The 20,000-nt window shown below is 35.4% G+C and overlaps 2 protein-coding genes across 2 annotated transcripts; both read left to right on the top strand.

Annotated features, from left to right (window-relative positions):
* The first annotated feature begins 68 nt into the window (after positions 1-68).
* On the top strand, positions 69-2,876 carry LOC111466896. Its single transcript, XM_023111585.1, has 5 exons — positions 69-233; positions 591-1,449; positions 1,611-1,811; positions 2,009-2,204; positions 2,491-2,876. Exons 2-5 carry the CDS (start codon positions 616-618, stop codon positions 2,670-2,672), a joined length of 1,413 nt encoding a protein of 470 aa, XP_022967353.1. The 5' UTR covers positions 69-233; positions 591-615; the 3' UTR covers positions 2,673-2,876.
* A 1,554-nt stretch (positions 2,877-4,430) lies between these two features.
* Positions 4,431-19,659, top strand: LOC111466259 (alpha-aminoadipic semialdehyde synthase-like). Its single transcript, XM_023110869.1, has 25 exons — positions 4,431-4,661; positions 5,102-5,358; positions 5,437-5,523; positions 5,609-5,738; positions 6,140-6,313; positions 8,890-8,972; positions 9,604-9,720; positions 10,426-10,501; positions 11,138-11,309; positions 11,791-11,887; positions 12,033-12,199; positions 12,564-12,618; positions 12,717-12,857; positions 13,437-13,781; positions 13,962-14,042; positions 14,163-14,228; positions 14,946-15,063; positions 15,945-16,074; positions 16,665-16,744; positions 16,998-17,156; positions 17,323-17,557; positions 17,641-17,749; positions 18,747-18,908; positions 18,990-19,059; positions 19,526-19,659. Exons 2-25 carry the CDS (start codon positions 5,110-5,112, stop codon positions 19,579-19,581), a joined length of 3,159 nt encoding a protein of 1,052 aa, XP_022966637.1. The 5' UTR covers positions 4,431-4,661; positions 5,102-5,109; the 3' UTR covers positions 19,582-19,659.
* Positions 19,660-20,000: the final 341 nt, after the last annotated feature.

Genomic DNA, 20,000 nt, shown 5'->3' with positions numbered 1-20,000 from the left:
TAAATAGAACACGTGTTCAGCCGGCATATGTACAAACATTTCCCCACCCTGAAGTATTTGTGGTAGACGATACATATAAAAAGCGAAATTCGAATGAAAAGATTGCTTGAATCCTCGAAAGAGGTCGCGAATTCTCTCCCGTTTCATCCGCCATCGTCATTCTCGTTCGTTTCCCAGTTCGAGCCCTAGTCTAAAGATCAATTTCGTTCTACTGAAATCTTCATGGGAGAAAGGTAGGGAATTCGGTCTTCTTTCGTTTCGATTTCCTTCGAAATTTTTAGTTTTATAGGGCGTTTCCTTCTTCTAGCATACTCGAACGAAGAAAACCCTAGATTGTGAATTATTTTACTTAGGCCTTGGAAGTATCGGGTTTTTGAAATTCTAATTCAGCGTCTTCTTGTTTTTTTGCTTTTGGTGTACTTGTTAGTCGTTGATGATTTTCCCTCCAACATTCGCATATTGGGGTGGAAAATAATTATTTGTCTGAATTTCTTACGCGACTAATTTTGAAGAAGAATTTGTTTTTTTTTTTTAATTTTTTTTTTTAGTTTATTTATTTGTGTTCTTACAGTTGGTGTTCTTTGTTTCAGTTATTGAACGCAATTGTTGTTGTTCATGGCTACCTTAAACGGGAAAGTTACATATTCTTCCCTTTCTAATGTTGCAATGGGTAATACATTCCCGAATGGCGATGATGACTGCGATTCTCTCTGGGCCAAACCTAATGGTAGTGCGCCTTTCCATACGAACTCGAAATTTCCTGTTGAATCTGAAGACTTCATTGATGACGTGAATGATTCAAGTGAAGAATTTGATAACCCAGAGCAAAATAGTGTGCGTCCAGAGGTTAATTTAAAAAATGTTTTGAATGGGATGTTTGCTATATTGACTGGCGCGAATAAATCTTCGGATGTCTCCTCTGATAAACAAGTTCCCAGTTCAAATTTTTCATTCCTTGGGTCTGAAAAAAATGGAGATTCCTATTTGCACTCCTCGGTCTACATTCCCAGTGCCCCACCTCTACTTGAGCCGAGTATGATTAATTATAATGCTTATAAAGATGTTTTGGAGGCTGAGCCCCCAGAGTGGCTTCCAGATAGCTCTTCTTCAATTTGCATGCAGTGTACTGCCCCTTTTACTGCAATCACTCGTGGTAGGCATCATTGTCGATTTTGTGGAGGGATTTTCTGCCGAGCCTGTTCAAAGGGAAGGTGTTTAATGCCCATTAAGTTCAGAGAGAGAAATCCACAGAGGGTATGCGATGCCTGCTATGACAGGCTTGATCCTTTACAGGGTATACTTATTAACAGCTCTAGCAATGCTGTGCAAAGGGCGAAACATGATGTGATGGACTGGACGAGCACAAGAGGGTGGTTAAATCTCCCTATTGGTATGTCCATGGAATATGAGATATACAAAGCATCCAAAACACTAAGAGGATACTTCCAGGTGCGCTTACTATACATCTTAGTTGTTCAAGGAAGTCATGATAACTTAAACTGCAATTCAATTGTCGTTTTAATCAGTGAGATTTATAAAGTATATTGTGATTGATTAAGCTATGGTGGGGCTATTCTTTTGTGACATTCTTAGATTGTTGAATTGTACAGGTCTCAAGACTAAATCCTGAAAAATCTATACCCTGGGCTGTACTGAAGGGGGCCAAAGGTCTTGCTATTTTGACAGTCGCTAAAGGTGGAGTGTTTGTTGCTTACAAATTTGGCACTGGATTGGTTATTGCCCGAAGGTCTGATGGTTCGTGGTCTGCCCCTTCAGCCATACTATCCGTTGGATTAGGATGGGGTGCCCAGGTAAAAAAACTTTTACTTCAATTTTCTTTGTATGTGTAGAATTTCTGGAAGAATTTTAAATCTTAAGAGATGGATAAGTTTGGTTATTGGATAATTTGACAGCATACATTTTGGTTTCTGGTCCCTTGAATGGGATGTGGAACAAGAGTCTTTCATGTGGATAAGTTCTAAATTTCCTGTACCATTGTTACTTTTAGATTGGAGGTGAGCTCATGGATTTCATTATCGTCCTTCATGATTCAAAAGCTGTAAAGACATTCTGTAGCCGTATGCACTTTTCACTTGGTGCTGGGTGTAGTGTCGCTGCTGGTCCTGTTGGTAGGGTGCTGGAAGCAGATCTCCGAGCTGGAGATAGGGGTTCTGGCATGTGCTATACATATAGTTGTAGCAAAGGTATCCTGATCAGATTATGCATTTTCTGTATTACTTGGATTTCATGCCATTTTCTTCCTGAAGCTAGCGTATCTGATCATTGAATAATCAATCAGTAATCCATGAACTTTTAGCTTTTTACTATTTTCAAACTGTCTTCGTGGATCGTGCAGGAATTACTCCTAACTGCTCGTTCTGTTGTTTTAAATTGTTGGTATTTATGATGTTTGCTGCAACTAAACTGATTATTAAAGTGTTGGCTGCAAATTAGTCCTAACTGATGCATTAGTTTAATACTTCTTGACAGGCGCATTTGTTGGAGTATCATTAGAAGGAAACGTGGTTGCAACAAGGATGAGTACAAATCTACGCTTCTATGGTGATCCTTATCTAACCACCTCCGACATTCTGCTGGGGACGGTGGACAGACCCAGGGCTGCAGAGCCTTTGTACTCTGCTCTTCACGACTTCTATTCCATTCTCCAATGACCCAACTCCCTCACTGTACAGCAGATGTCTCCATGGCTATGAACTGTGGAAGCTCTGATCTAAAGTTCATACTTCCTAGTTACTACGATGTTTATGCCTGTAAGTTCACAATTTAACTGTAAATTACCATACATCCACATATATAGAAGAACTTATAATTCCTCTTTTCTCTCTTAACCGAATGATCTTTCCTATTTGACTCTATATGCATTCTCCAATTTCCTATTTGTGACTCTATAATGACTCTATAATGCATTCTGCATTCTCCTAGGTAGTGTTTGATTTTTCTAGAGCTATTTTCTTGTATTCCCACACTCGCTTTGTACGATCTTTCTTGCCTGCTAAGAATGTTGCCTTTCTAATTAGTTCTAATGCGGATTTTCTCCTAGTTTGACCCTTCTCTTGTCGACATCAATGGGAATCATCTAGGTTTAATATGTGATCTTGTTTGTTTAGAGAAGTTCATATAACTCCCCATTTATACCACAGATATAAGAAAGTATAAAAATGTGAATGATGGGGTATTTTGATGGATGAGATTTCCTTGTTTAGGTCCAAAAAAAAAAAATTCTCGACTCGAGATGAGTCCCAATTCAAATTCTCATTTTTCGATTTTCATAAACAAAACTCTAAATTTTGTTTTAATTATTTAATTTCCAATCATAAGTTATAGAACATAAATATATATTAAAGTTAAAAGTCGTTAAAGAATATTTAACTAAAATGGCGTTGAATTATTAAAAGTAGAAAAAAAGTGGGATATGAAGTAGACTAATGCCAGTGGTGTCTAAAAATTCGAATTTATTCTCTATCATTTCATCTTCATAATTAAAATATTTTAGGGAAATCTATTTCATTTTCGAAAATTAGGGATGGAAATTCTCCGCTGAGTTATTCAAGAATTTTTTAATGAATAATTTTTATTAAAAAATAAAAAATATCCTAATTAATCCATATATATGTATTTTTTAAAAATAATATTGAACATTTATATAAATATTGATCTAGATATATTTATATTATAAAAGTTGAGCTGTAGGACGAAGAATAATCCTTTTTTATATTTTCACCTTTTTTCTGTTTGAAGTAAGAAATTTTATACTTTCACAAATTAAATAAATATTTCTACGAATATAATTTAACTCAAATTATGTTGTTGTGATGTCCCACGTTAGTTTAGGAGGAGAACAAATCGCCATTTATAAAGGTGTGGAAACCTTCTCCTATCAGACGCGTTTTAAAGTCTGATAGCATTGGATTGGATCGTTACAAATGGTATCAGAGCCAGACACCGGACGATGTGCTAGGCTTCTTGCTTTTCCCCGAAGGGGTAGACACGAGGCAGTGTGCCCGTAAGGGCATTAATTGGAGGAAGAAAAGAGTGCCAGCAAACGCAGACGTTGGCCCTGAAGGGGCGTGGATTGTGATGTCCCACATTGGATAATGGTGTGGAAACCTTCTCCTACACGGCCCCAAAGGGATGGTGGATTGTGATGTCTCACGTTGGATTTGGGTAGTTACAAGTTACAGTTCCACATGCTATCAAGTTATTAAAATATTTATAGAAATGAAATTGTAACTAATTTCGTTATTTAACTATAAATATTAAAATTTAATAATATGTTATTAACTAGCGGGTCGGGTCCACTCACCATGTCCACGTGTCCAAACTGCTGATTCTGCTAACACGTTGTCCTCATCCAAATTTTCGTCGTAGTATTAATACTCTCTCCGTTTGGGCAAAAAAGTCCGTCAGCTCAGCTCTTCCTTCCATGGCCGACGCTACCATTTTCAAGCGATGAAACATCCGTGCACTACAAGTAATCTTCACACAAACGCATTCATCTCGTGATCTCTCTCTGCGTCTCTGACATTGTCCTGCATAGACATTCGAACGCGAACGTTTCGGTCCGGCTTTGTGGATTTCGGTAGATACCTCTGCGTTGCTTCGACTTTGAGTTTGAGGATACGTTTGATTTTACTTATTTGGTAATGTGCGTTGCGTATGTGTGTGTTTGTATTGATTTTTACGTGCATTTGATTTGTGTTTAATTGTGGCGAAACTTGGTCCGATGCTATGCATGTGTATGAGTTTGAAGGACGTAATGCATGAGGAAGATAGCCTGCTGAATGTTGTGTACATTTGAATCTGAACGAAATTTTCTGGAAAGTAAGTTAAAACGTGCAATAGCATCAAATCGAAGAGAATCTCGATAAAGAAGAGGACAAGGAATTTACGAGGTTTATGATGAACTGCTATTTATAGATTTCAGGTGTAGAATTTTATTTAGTAGCTATTCTGTGGTTTAGTGGTTTTGTTTCCATTATTCGGTAAAAAAATAAGAGCAGGACTGTAGGTATAGCTGTCTGTTAGTATCGGTTGCATGTATACAAAAGCGATGTTCGTTGTTCAATTTTGACAACTGCAGTTGACACCATGCTCGGGAATGGAATCGTTGGGATTTTTGCGGAGTCTTGTAGCAAGTGGGAAAGAAGGGTGCCTCTATGCCCAGCACACTGTGCTCGACTTCTGCACGGAGGACGGAATGAAACTGGAATATCTCGTATAATTATTCAGCCATCTACCAAACGCATTTATCATGATGCACAATACGAGGACGTCGGCTGTGAAATTTCTGAAGATCTGTCAGAATGCGGTCTAATTCTGGGTGTCAAACAACCTAAGGTGAGACAAGTTTTTTTTATTTACCTTGGCCCATTTTGTTTATATCGAAAAACAGATAATTAATTCAGGTTTTTGCAGGTGGAGATGATTCTTCCTGATAAAGCTTATGCCTTCTTCTCCCACACTCACAAAGCGCAAAAGGAAAACATGCCTTTACTAGACAAAGTACCACAACTGTTGCATTTTTTCTTGATAACTATAAACTCCTTTTCGCAAATGCTCTTCTTCTAATTTTATGTTTGGCATTCAGATCTTATCAGAAAAGGCATCATTATTTGATTACGAGCTTATAGTTGGAGATCATGGAAAAAGGTTGCTTGCGTTTGGAAAATATGCTGGCAGAGCAGGATTTATAGACATTTTGCATGGATTAGGACAGAGTATGCTTCATTCCTGGAGATTCTTTTAACTTTTATATATGATGTTGTCATGTCTTGTCAATTGGATTAAAATATTTTTTATGGCGAAAATTGGAGTGGGTGGATGGTATTGAGTAGGTTGGGATAATAAATTGAATTTAAGTCATCTGGCCCGGCTTTTGTTTTCTAAGAAAATTTGCCTTCTAGAAACAAAAATAATCTAACTATGCTTCAAATTCCCCCTATTAATTTAGTTTTGCATGAGAGTGGTTGTCAACAAAAATATTTTAGTTCTATGTAAAATTCAGTGTATTCAAAATTCTTGAGTTGAATATTTGCTTCCTTCCATACACAAAACATGGAGACGGTTGTATGCTCTAGGATAATATATATTGATAATACCCAAAAATGGTTCTGCGCAGGGTATTTGAGCCTTGGAATTTCCACTCCTTTCCTCTCGCTGGGTTTGTCATACACGTATCCATCCCTGGCTGCAGCCAAGGCTGCGGTAATATCTGTGGGCGAGGAGATTGCAACACAGGGCTTACCACCACAGATTTGTCCTTTGGTCATGGTGTTTACGGCTTCAGGAAATGGTATTTTGTATTTTAATTGATTGTCCATTTTATAATTCATAGTGGTTAGAGCTGTAAATAGTATTGGGTAAAACAATCAATGTATTCTACATTAGAGAGACACACGCATATATAGGTACACAAGAGAACCCTAAACTAAAGAACAGAGGACAACTATACATAATAATAATATTATAACACTCCCCTGACGGTAGAGCAAATATGTCACCCATGCTCAACTCGTTTCAAAAATAATTTACCCTTACTCCATTTAAGGTTTTAGTAAGACTATTTCTCAGTTGTTCTCCAATCTTTACATATCTTGTGGTCGTCAACTGTTGTATTTTCTTACGAATGAAACGGTAATCCACTTCAATATGTTCTCTTGTTACCACACCACAGTAATATTGAAGCCTATCTCAGTTAAAAGTTGATGTACCCACACTATTTCACTTATAGGGTGTGCATAGCTCTCTCTAAATACTTGAACATGAAACCACATTTTGTTTCTTACTTTTCCACGATACCAAATTGCCTTTTGCAAAAGCATAATATCTATAAGTTGATCTATCTTCTTTAGATCCTGCCCGATCAACATTTGAAAAGCATTCAACTTTTGTGTTACCTGTAGGATTCCACCCCCAAGTGCAACTTTTAGGTATCATAGAATTTGTTTCATTTCAACTCAATGATTCATTGTGGGTGTAGACATATAATGATTTGCAACATGTGCTAAATAAGTGATATTTGGTCGTGTCACTATTAGTTAATTCGACTTTCCAAACAATCTTCTGTTATAAACCACGACCCTCCACAATAATATCATATTGTCCACTTTGAGCATAAGCTCACATGATTGGATTCCCCAAAACGACCTCATGTCAATAAAGATAGTGTTCTTTACAAACCCATAATCTTTCTCTTAATTAGCCAATATGGGACTACACCTCTCAATAATCCTCAATAATCCTCTTGAATAAAGTACACCATAGAGCCTTCCCTGAGGCCTCTTTCTTTGGAGCTCTCAAACAGCCTCCCCTTAATCCAGACTTGACTCTTTCTCTAGAGCTCTCGAACAAAATGCACCATTTGTTTGACACTTGAGTCATCTTTACTACACCTTCAAGGTTCACAAATTCTTTGTTCAACACTTGAGGATTCTATTGGCATGACTAAGTTAAGGGCGTGACTCTAATACCATGTTAGGAACCACGACCCTCACAATGGTATGATACGGTCCACCTTGAGCATAAGTTCTCATGGCCTTGCTTTTGGTTTCTCCAAAATGGTCTCATGCCAATGGAGATAGTGTTCCTTACCTATAAACCCATGATCTTCCTCTTAACTAACTAATGCGGAACTACACTTCTCGATAATCCTTAACATCTTCTTTTTCTCAAGATCTTTAAATGATTATCCTTCTCTGATGAGTTGCAAATTAGGTATCATCATAGTACTACATGGTTTAATTCCCTATTTTCCTATCTCAGATAACAAATCAAGTGAAAACTTCCATTGTGACAAAAAGATATCTTTCTTGCTTCTCATCATTTCAAGTCCCAAAAATACTCGAGTGCTTCTAGATTCTTAGTATGAAACTGATCTTGAAAGAAAGTTTTCAAAGAAGATACACTTGATGTATCATTTTGTACACAACAAACAGAGTAATACAACTTTTAGATCATCGATAGAAAATAGAGTAATCATACATATTTTTCTTCATTCCATACTTCTTTAGTGCTAGACTAAATTTATCAAAAGTGTTTAGACCTACAAATTCATATTATTTACCAATAATCTTCTTCGTCATACGATCCCAAAACAAGCAATAGTCATGGAAAAAGAATATAAAACAATTAAGGTGACAAGTGAGTTCACTAATAGAAAAAGGAAGAAAGGGTGTGAGGGTGCTAGATACAAGAATAGAGGATGTCAATCCATCTGCAAAGTGATAGTTGGAGAGAGGGTAGGTGACAGAGAGGTAGAAAATATGTTAGAATTACCTGTCATATGGGTTGTGGCACCAAAGTCTATGGCCCGTTTGATAGAAAATGTAAGAAGACAATGATTCATATTACCTGACTCAACAAAAGTTGCAATAGGATTCGATGAAGAGGATGCTTGCAATGATTCTTGGTACAATTGAAATTTAGGAAAATCATCTGCAAAAATAGTAATTGACCTCTTAGATGTCTCATTCGTGGAAGCAACTTGAGCAATTTGAAGTCTTTGATCATTATTCAACAACTTTCAACATTCATGTTTCATATGACCAGACGTATGACAATATTTACTTACAATCTCCTGCAAATCTTGTCACTGATTATCAGAACCAAGTCTCTAAGTGTCATCCTTTGGCGAATCCTGATCAACATGATTATCCAACTCAGCTTCATTGATAAAACCAAATTGTCCAGCTAAAAACTTGTGCATCAACAATGTATATCCTTATATGCAAAATCATTTGTCTTTTGAATTAATGAATTTCTGTCACCAGCTTTCAAGTTTCTCGCGTATCAATAATTTCATTAAGTGACCTTTGCATTGGTTTGCATACATTCTCTATAAATTGGATTTGCCTTTTATTTCTTTTGTAGTTTCTCAGGGAGCGCAAGAAATATTCAAGCTTCTTCCTCACACTTTTGTGGATCCAAGTAAACTTCCAGAAATATGTGGGAAGGTGGGTTCCGGTACCCCGTCATATATTCTATTTACAAATTTTGGCTTAGATTCTCTGAGACTTGAATGATATAATCTGGTTGACATACTAGCCTATCTCAATAATGAACCAATTGATCATCGTCCAATAAAAAAGTTTGAGTTGATAATACGTAAGCAAGCATCATTCTTCTGCTACATAGATGCTCATTTTCTGATTTGAACTTTTAATACACTGATTGGTAAAATTAGCGTCTGGAAGTTTGTAGGGTTTACATCAAAATTTTAATAATTGAAATTATCTTCTGCAGTCTTCGTGTAATTTAAATTGTGCGTCTATCAACTTTGAACTTTTTTTTTTGTTTGTGTGTGTGTTTTAAATATCGATGATGATCATCATCATTTTCGAGTGTTGATGATTTCACCTTTGGTAGTGAACATTGAAGGATAATTTGAATTAAACAAGTCTCAATGATTAGTGCTAAATTCTCGTGCATTGTATTCCATGCGAGAGCACCATGGCACAATGTTCACTGCTTGTTTATGCTTCTAGAATAGTAGCATGTTCTTCCTCTATCTGGAGGATGATTTATTTTGTTGAGCAACTTTTATTTACTTTTTTTGCTCAACTGTTTTACTCCCTCTGCTTTTAGAATGTGGAACTTCGCCAACATAAAACAACAAAGAAAAGGGTCTTCCAAGTATATGGTTGTGTTGTGAGTTGCCAACACATGGTTGAACACAAAGATTCAACAAAACTTTTTGATAGAGTAAGTTTTTATTTACCTTTTCTTTTGTTTGAGCCAATGTGCAATTGGGAATCTGGATTCTACAATTTTTCTCTTGAAATCTAAAATATAAACAATTCCTTTTGCTTTGCATGGATATCAATTGATTTGAGAGTGGATGAGTTGCTCATAGAAGGGGAGCATCATGTCAGGATAAGTTTGCAACACGGAAATCATGTACATACATAGCGTGATACACATCCACATCATTTTTTAAACACTAGAGTACAGCCGCGGTATTAATAAGTGGAATGTAAAATCAGTTTTCGAAAATTATTGATGATATGATTCCCAATTTTACATCTGTTACAGTTGCATTTAATTGACTATGGTGTTGGCGAATTACCCAAATACCTCTGATTGAATCAGAAAGATGCAAGCTACGAAGTATTATGCCATGAATCTGTTTCTGACAAGGACAATAATTTCTTATTGTTCATTTTTTACTCCCATGATCTATTGGCTCCCCTAGATTTTGCATGTCCTTTTGCCAGACGACTATATTGCTTAAAGTTCTTGTTTATTCCCGTATCAAAGTTCATTTTGAATGTTCGAATCTGCTATTAAGGTCTTCACTTTTCGTCATCTGTGATTAAGTGCTTCAATGTCTTTGCAGTCTTATTGCTTGATATATGATTTTCTGGGAGAAAATAAAACCTAAATTCCAGTCCTTATCTTATTTTTCAGGTTGATTACTATGCTCATCCGGATCATTATAGATCTATATTCCATGAAAAGATAGCTCCATATGCTTCTGTTATTGGTATGCTTTCTCTTCCTTAGTTGTTATTTCATCTGAGACACATTTACTCACATTGTTTGTTTTAATTGGCGGTGCATTTTGCATTTTAGTTTATGGATAACAACTTCCTTTTGCATTTCTTTTGTTTCAATGTGTACGTGCCTTGGCATGTGCGCTTGTCTGTTTTTATTCCTGAATGAAGTTTAGATCATTCATTCATTGCGCTGCACTAAGTATGAAACTTAGGCAGCATATAAATGATGAAAATCTTCTCTCATACATAATGAATATCTATATGAACATGATTCTGAAAATATCATTTTTTAATTCTTATAACAAAGTGACAAACCTTTTTTTCGCTAAAAGTAATTTAGAATGGCACACCCAGAGTGCTCTCCGTTCCAAAGAGAGTTTTTGGTCCTGTAAAATCAGGAAAAAGAAATCTGGTAACTATGACCTGTGCAATGGTAATAGCTGGTCACGATCTGGTTCCTAATGATTTTCATTTTTCATAGCAAGGAATGCAACTGATATGAATGCATACCTTAACATCCTACTCTTTTTTGAAAAGGAAGGTATCACTATGATGATTATTTTGGTTGGATACAACTGCATACTTATCTGCTACATTTTGTCAATTTCCTTGCTGTTTTGTAGTGAATTGCATGTATTGGGAGGGAAGATTTCCTCGGTTGCTGAACACCACGCAGTTTCAAGATCTAATGAAAAGCGGATGCCCTCTTGTTGGAATTTCAGATATAACTTGTGATGTTGGAGGTTCAATAGAATTCATTAACCAGACAACGTCACTTGACTCTCCTTTCTTCAGGTACACAAGATAGAATTCATGGGTATTTGTTATAATCAAGATGATGTGCTATTTTCCCTAAAAAAACATTACATTTTCCCTGCTTAAAAAAATTCTTCATTCTTCCCTCTTTCAGAGGAAGGTTTCTCTTCAAGCTAGGATCATCTTCACTTTCTTCAGTGTTGAAAAAAGTGCTTCTCCATTGGGAGTGGGTGGGGGGCAAGGAAATTGTTTGGATTATTTTTGTTGTTTTTTTTTATGGGATACGTCTTGAGAGAAAGTCTGTAGACAGTCACTCCCTTATTGTTCGTACGTACTTCGGGTCATTGTTCGTACTGACGCTCCAGATGGTGTAGAGTCTGTAGACAGTCACTCCCTTATCCCCTCTCATTGTGATCATTAATTTTTATTGGTTGTTTTTGTGTGGAATTATCCGGATATTTCATCTTTATTGACTAGAATTTTTGAAGTTCTTTAATTGTAAAAAATGTATACTTTTCAGATATGATCCTAGTAATGATTCGTACCACCGTGATTTGAAAGGAAATGGCGTGATATGTTCAGCTGTTGACGTTCTTCCGACAGAGTTTGCCAAAGAGGTGATTGCATACTTCTCTTTTGCTGGAATTTTAATTAATTACTCCACTTTTAGATTTATACAGTTGAGATAATATCGTATTATTATATGACTGCAATTTATGAGCTTAATTTCTCTGTTTAACTTATCTTATTATTTTTTTTAAGGCCTCTCAGCATTTTGGAGACATCCTATCGGATTTTGTTGGCAGTCTAGCCTCTGTTGTCGACATTTTAAAGCTACCTACGCATTTGAGGAGAGCTTGCATAGCCCATGCAGGGGCACTAACCTCATTGTATGAATACATACCACGTATTCGAAAGTCTGAATCTGAGTAAGCTTCTGCTCTTACTGCCTTGCGGTATCATTTTGATTCTAGCAGGCGCTTATCTTTGGTTCATTCGATAGTTGTATGGTTCTCAGATAAATACAATTGGAGTTCTGGAAGTTGATGTCAAAACTCAGAAATTTAAAAGCGTTGACTATAAATCTGTCCAGAAAATTTGCGCCTAAGAGCCTGAGAATGCTTTCAACATATAACAAATGCATCGTTAAACTTATTTTTTATTATATGCTTTGCTATTAAAAATAAAGCTACTTGTTTCTAAGATATTAAGTGCAAAGTATAAAATTAAAGGTAACGGTCTTATGGCTGATGCAATGCTTTAATACGTAAAACTATTTTTCTTAACTTTCAGAGAATTATCCAAGGATGCTGCTAATGGCCACTCCAACAAGAAGTTCAACATACACGTAGGTCGCTGAAAGCGTATATTAAATATTGTTTCTCAGGTTTGCCCACAATCCACAAATATTATGGTTGAAGTAAATCTTAATTATATTTCTTCTAGGTGTCTCTGAGTGGCCATTTGTTCGATCAATTTCTAATAAATGAGGCCTTAGATATTATTGAAGGAGCAGGTGGCTCATTTCACTTGGTTAACTGTCAAGTGGGCCAGAATGCAAATGCTATGTCACACTCAGACCTTGAAGTAAGCATGCTCCCGATCCAGTTTATATAGGAGAGATGATTTAACGTGTCCAACAAACTGATCTATTCTGATGAGTATTTTCCTTCAAAATTTCTATTCTATGTCATGCAGTATCGATATCTTTATCTCATTTCTTATAATTCTTTGATAGAATTGAATTGGACAATTTCTTGTAAAGAATGTATTGATATCAATTGTAGATCCAACATATTCTGCTCATGCTAACTGATAGTTCTTGTTAGATGTCACATGTATAATTTTACTAATATTGATTATTAGTTGCTACTTACATTTTATTTAATTTCTTTTGTAATAGTCTCTGTTAGTAGTTTTAAAAAAAATTTCCCAGGTGCTAGGGGCAGAACTTTTGTTGACAAATAAACTGTAAAATTCACACACCATTTGCTTGCATGCTTTAGACCCTCGTTTACCATTGAAATTCATTATTTTGTGTGACTATTACTTTATTCCAGTCTGGTAAACCATTTTTCTTCTTTGGTTCGGGAACCAGTCAGACAAGTTTTCTCCATGCCTAATCAGAATCACGTTTTTCTTAAGTGATCATCTTACTTTTGACAGATTGGTGCTGATGATATAGTGATTTTGGATAAGATCATTTACTCTCTAAGTCTGATGGCTAATCCTGAAGAAAATCTTAATCCCGTAAATTATGAGATGAATAAGATTTTTCTGAAGATTGGTAAGATTCAAGAGAGTAGCTTTAAAAGTAAAGATGGAAAAAGGAAGACTGCTGTTCTACTTCTTGGAGCAGGTGGGGTTTGTTATCCAGCTGCTGATCTCCTAGTATCAAGTGGAAGTGATTCATGTTGTCGTTTCTGGAAAACTTTTCTTGAGCACTATGCTGAAGACTGGGATGATATTGAAGTGATTGTTGCTTCTCTCTACCTAAAGGATGTAGAAGAGGTAAAAACTTCCGTCAATGCGTTTAGTGAACTGTACTTCTAGAATATTATGGTTTGACACTGACTTTGATGCACCCTGTGAAACTTTGTGTGCATATTTCCTGCTTTGATACGTTCAACTGTTCATGCATATTGTGTTGTTTAGCTTATGAGCATTTTATGTCTTTGAATGCCATTCTAGATAACTGAAGACTTTGCTAATGCAACCGCAGTACAGCTTGATGTTACGGATTCTGAGAAACTTTTTATGTATATCTCACAGGTACTTGGTTTTACATTTTCCTTTGAAAGCCAGTTAAGTGCTGCGAAATTATATTTGCAACAAAAAAAATTACATACATGTTGCTTTCTTATCAGTTTGTGTTGGCCGAATCGTTTTCAGGTTGAAGTCGTTATAAGTTTGCTGCCACCTAGTTGCCATCTTACTGTAGCAAATGCATGCATTGAGGTACTATCTAGTGTTTGAATAATATAATTTTCATGCAAGGTTTTTCATTCTCATCATCCCGGAACCGTTTTTACCAATGACAAGAATTCAGACTGTACAGTAAAAGGTGAAAAATTCACCTAATGTCGGAATTTATAATATCTGATTAACAGTGGAGAAGAAGTCGAGCAGTTAAATTTTTCTTTGAATATTTTTCTCAATATTTTTCATCTATTCTTGTGGATAAAGATGTTTGTGCAAGATATTAGTAAGGAAAGAATACATCCTTTGCGAGGTTCATGGCAGAACTCGGAGAAGAGAGAACTATGTTATGAGAAACTACTAAGAAAGTGTAACAGCTCAAGCCCACCACTATAGATATTGTCTTCTTTGTGCTTTCTCTTTCGGGCTTCCCCTTGAGGTTTTAAAACGTGTCTGCTAGGTAGAGGTTTCCACACATTTATAAAGAATGTTTCGTCCTCCTCTCCAAATGACGTGAGATTTCATAGAAAAAATATATAAATAATAATTATTGTTGTTACGTATAATTTTACTTAAATTTAGTCTCGTTTTAAAAGGAATGAATTATGCTTTTGTTTCCAATCATTAGACGTCAAAGTACTAGAGAACTAAAGATTTAAAAAGGACAAAAATAAGATATGCAGATTTTTTATTTTTTATTTATTTATTTATTTTTTTCTGTTCTTTCGTAACAGACATTATTTCTTCTTTTTACAGCTTAGAAAGCATCTAGTCACTGCTAGCTACATTGATGATTCCATGTCATCACTGGATGAAAAGGCCAGGAATGCTGGTATAACAATTCTTGGGGAGATGGGTCTGGATCCTGGAATAGGTACCCTAAACCTTTTCTTCTAGTTTGTGTTAACGCTGTTGAAAGATTGGCTTGTCTAGAAATGTAATGATGTAATCTTTTGAATTCTTTTAATCTGAACTGAATTTTTTTGACTCATCGAGATCTTAAAATTACGTTCTTCTATGGTTTTAGACGGGTTAGATAAGGAAGAAATCTGATATTATGTCATTGATTCCTCTTTTATTGACAGACAATTTTCTTCCATATGTCCTGTTAGACTTTTTCTTATTAGAAGTTTCTGGTGCATGTGGACCATTAAACAAAGACAGCATCCGCACTCACAACCCAGCAAGGTTCCTGCACCAACCTTTACGTTCTACCCTCCGAAATCTACCCTTCCAAATTGTCACCTCTTAGATTTTAATGTGGATCTCCAACAATAATGATATTTGACCTAGATTTGACCTTTAAAGAGCCACATGCGGAAAATGGATCTCCATGCATAGAAACCTCCGCTCACATATATTTTCATGTTACATGCTTTTTCATTCATCTGGTTAAAAGTTTCAACTTTGATATGTATATTTTTTCTAAGTAGACAATATCATACCAGCGTGGGTTCGTTGTTTCGATCTCTTTGATTTGAAATAAAAAATGAACCATGGAAAGGGACATGTCTCTAATAACACTCTACATAGTTTGTGTAAAATTAAGTTGGCATTAAAAAATTCATTATATCAGTAGTCCACAAATTTATAAACCAAAAGGGGATGCACAAAATGAGTAGCATATATATTAATTTTGTAAAGCCCTTTGACTTCGTGAATATGAGATATTACTTTTAGTACGGATAATTTCTCTTTTATACTTCTCCCTTTCAATTTGTAAGAGTTTTTGTGCTCTGATGGGCCGTGATTCAGATCATATGTTAGCAATGAGGATGATCAACCAGTCACATCTCCAAAAGAAGAGAGTGAAGTCCTTTATGTCATATTGTGGAGGAATTCCTTCTCCAGAATCGGCAAACAATCCATTAGCATATAAATTCAGGTACCTGTTAGAATCATTTGTCTTAACGACTTATGAACTTTGACTACTCTTGATTAAAAAAAGGGTGGATCTTCAATAAAAATGCTTGGAGAATGGATAGATAATATCACCTTAGCATGGAATGGTAATGGTACAGAGACTTGTATATTCTATCTGGTAAATAATTTTTTTCAGAGTAAAATTTAAATGGCGTTGGTGACTTTTTTTAAGAAACTCTTAAGAAGTTTTTCCATGAGAACTAAATCTAATAGTTAAAATTTTCAGATATCTATTGAAATAACTTCTTATTGGTATTGTTGATTTTTCTGTACAAAAGAGGCCAAGAAAGCCCCATTTATAAAATGAACACAAACACGCATTCAGTGTTCATAATTTGCAGTTTGCATTGGAAGTATCCAAGATATTCCTGGCAAACTTCTCTGTTTTGGTTTCTTAGATTTATATTATTTTCGTTCAGTTTCTCTTGAAGACATTGTCTTATTCTATAACCTTGTGAAGATGAACATTTGTCAATGCTAAATAGTTTATTTATTAAATGCATCATCTAATTTTATGGAAACTCAATAACATTTCTTTATGAAATATGTTAGTTCGAATCTTGCTGAAGCTATTCGAGCTGGAAGCAATCCGGCTACATATCGATATGAAGGAAAAACAGTAAAAGTTGAAGGTAAGCTGTTTACACTTGGAAAAAATTAGAATAACAAGAATATGTTGCACTCTGCACTTTATTTATTATTCTCTTGCACACAAGAAGATGTGCTTTATAACTCTCTAGCTTAGATAATTACCAGTCAACTCTTCGAATAACTATTATAATCTGGTTCGAACGTATAACGCTAAGATGTTTAGACATTAAACCCATGAATACCACATTGATACTTCTTGATTAGAAAATTTATTCAAGCAGTTCAAACTTGCAGGAAAGGATCTTTATGACTCTGCTGTGAGACTACGCTTGCCTGACCTTCCAGCATTTGCATTGGAGTGCATTCCAAATTGTAATTCCTTAATTTATGGAGACGCATATGGCATAGGGCATGAGGCATCGACCATATTTCGTGGAACCCTACGCTATGAAGGCATGTTCTCTTTTGGCTTCTAACATGTTTTACCGAGGATTCTCACTCAAAACCTTGACTGACTTAATTCCCTCGAGGGAATCTGGTTAACTATATATAAGCCGAATATAACCATTACTCTTAAGAAATTGTGTTTTTTTAACTCATTTACTGTCAATACGTATAGGATTCAGCGCAGTGATGGGAGCCCTGGCAAGAATTGGACTCCTAGATACGGAAGTTCATTCCTTTCTTAGGAGTAGTAGGAGGCAACTATTTCGAGATTTTTTGCTTGAGCTCCTCAAAATTAAAGGAGAATCGAACGGCTCTATCATTGGAGAGAAGAACATCAGTGACAGCATTATTTCTAGTGGACTCTGTAAAGAGCAAGAAACTGCTGTAAGAGTAGCCAAAACAATCGTGTATGCAGCTCTTCTCCTTCCTTTTCTTCTCAAAAGATGAATTATATATTTTGCATGACGGGCTAACAATGACAATGGATCAGATATTTGGGCCTTCACGAGCCGACAGAGATTCCTTCATCTTGCCAAAGTGCATTTGATGTTACCTGTCACAGAATGGAAGAAAGGTTATCCTACTTAAAAAATGAGCAGGTACACTTGCTTTTTCCCTGTTAATATTCATTCATACTTTAGTATGTTTTACTATGTGAATTTTTTATTAGATGGCTACGTGTTATGTAAAAAATTCTTCAATAATCTAGTTTCATAATTCTTCAATAACTTTAAATAAACTTTAACGCTAACGACCCAGATCCTCCGCTAGCAGATATTGTCTTTTTTGGGCGATCTGGGTCGTTACTAATGGTATCAGAGCTAGACACTAGATGATGTGCCAGCCTTCTCGCTGTTCCCCGAAGGGGGTAGACACAAGGCGGTGTGCCAGTAAGAACGCTGAGCTCCAAAGGGGTGGATTTGGGGGCAGTCCCACATCGATTAGAGGAAGGAAAGAGTGCCAGCGAGGACGCTGGGCCCCGAAGGGGGGTGGATTGTGATGTCCCACATTGTTTGGGGAGGAGAACAAACCACCATTTATAAGGGTGTGAAAACCTTCCCCTAGTAGACGCGTTTTAAAGACTTGAGGGGAAGCCTAAAAGGAAAACCTTAAAGATAACAATATCTGCTAGCGGTGGATATGGGTCGTTACATTAACCATTGGTTAAATTATTGCTTTTAAATTTTATTTAAAGAATACTCTAAGTTGACATCATTGCAAATTAGAGGGTAGTTTTAGAACACCCTTGAGTGAAATGACTTGGTGAGCTCACAGCACGAGAGAAGTATTTATGTCAAATATGAGCGTAGTTTAACTGACGCTCAAACTTTCACCTCATAACTCGAATTTTAAAAGTTGAATCCTTGAGTAGCCGGGAAAGACTCCTTTTTTTTTTTTTTTTTTTTTAATCACATAAATGGTCTCTTAACCATATATCATTGATATTTAATAACAGCATTTTTAGTTTGAAAAAGAGTAACCATTCATGTGCCATCCATATGCGCTTAAAATTGCATCTATAGAAAGCTGTACGCAAAGAACATCTTAACTTTTTGTCAAAATATATATAATAAGTTCATTTGTGATGATGGTCAGGATATGGTTCTTCTACATCATGAAATACAAGTAGAATCGGCAGACGGTCAACATACAGAGTGTCGCAAGGCTACGTTACTAGAATTTGGGAGGACTTGGAACGGAAAGACCACTAGTGCAATGGCTCTCACTGTTGGTATTCCAACAGCTATTGGAGCTTTGGTAACCACCTTTACATATTCTTTTTACCATAATCTTTATTAAAGCTTCAACTTTAGTTAATGTTACAGTATGTCATTGCAGCTTTTACTGACAAACAAAATCAAGACGCGAGGTGTTTTAAGGCCTATTGAACCTGAAGTTCATAATCCAGGTAAATGCAAATATGTCATTTCCTCCTAATGTTTTGGTTTATGTTTATTGAATCATCAGCATTGCATGAAAAATAAGCCTTTTAATAAAAAGTTAGGTTAGGTTAAGTCCTCATTTGACCTAAACATAACTTAATGATTAAGTTATTATTTAAAGATTTTACGAAAAAAAAAAAAAAAAAGATTATGTAGTAAATTTGTAACCTAGAAAAAAAATGTCTGATGAATTCTTAAATTTTTTGAATTTGCGTCTAATAACTGTTTGGCTCCTTCAACATTCTTTTTAAATTTATGAAGTTGATGAAGCAAAACCTGCATTCATAAGTTGAGCTTTCGACTTGGGCCAAAAGGTCTCTAGTCCTATGCTTAGGTTGACAAGCTGAATTAATCATGTGAAAGTCGAGTTTTCCTATTCAATTATTTTAAGAACTTACTATTCATACAAGCATATTTTTTTTGATGGTGCAGCCTTGGATCTTTTACAAGCATATGGTTTCAAGCTAACAGAGACAGTTGAATCCTAACTAGACGAAAAATGATCTGATCAACTTGTTAAATAATATATAAATGAATGGATGTTTACTTATATTTAAAATTGTGGTGTTGTTTTGAATTGCAATAAAATAGATATAATTATAATAATATTCTTTTACATTTCTAATTAATTGAAATGCAGTAACTAAAAATATGTTACAACAATTAAAACTCTATTTTTAAATTTTATTTATTTATTCAAGTTTATACACTTAAATTAAATAAAATAGTTGTTATTTTTTACTTGGTTATCTAATTCACATTTCAGTTTCAATTTGGAGAAGACACGAAATCTTGATATATTGATATATATTTTTTCAGAAGTAAAAAAAAAAAATCTATAATTATTTGATTTAATAAGATAAAATTATTTAATTTTAAAATGATATTTTTGTAATAGACCAAACTT

The sequence above is a fragment of the Cucurbita maxima genome, unplaced genomic scaffold (genome assembly GCF_002738345.1).
Source record: "Cucurbita maxima cultivar Rimu unplaced genomic scaffold, Cmax_1.0 Cma_Scf00002, whole genome shotgun sequence".
NCBI classification, from domain to species: domain Eukaryota; kingdom Viridiplantae; phylum Streptophyta; class Magnoliopsida; order Cucurbitales; family Cucurbitaceae; genus Cucurbita; species Cucurbita maxima.
Note: the sequence above shows the minus strand (reverse complement) of the source record. Positions and strands in the feature narration are given on the sequence as shown.

Bases quoted from the DNA above. Each gene is read 5' to 3' on its own strand.
- LOC111466896 (XM_023111585.1), top strand. From the start codon at position 616: ATGGCTACCTTAAACGGGAAAGTTACATATTCTTCCCTTTCTAATGTT. The intron at 1,450-1,610 runs GTGCGCTTACTA...TGAATTGTACAG, and splicing joins CACTAAGAGGATACTTCCAG to GTCTCAAGACTAAATCCTGA. The intron at 2,205-2,490 runs GTATCCTGATCA...ACTTCTTGACAG, and splicing joins TACATATAGTTGTAGCAAAG to GCGCATTTGTTGGAGTATCA.
- LOC111466259 (XM_023110869.1), top strand. From the start codon at position 5,110: ATGCTCGGGAATGGAATCGTTGGGATTTTTGCGGAGTCTTGTAGCAAG. The intron at 5,524-5,608 runs GTACCACAACTG...TTTGGCATTCAG, and splicing joins ACATGCCTTTACTAGACAAA to ATCTTATCAGAAAAGGCATC. The intron at 12,619-12,716 runs GTAGGTCGCTGA...TATTTCTTCTAG, and splicing joins ACAAGAAGTTCAACATACAC to GTGTCTCTGAGTGGCCATTT.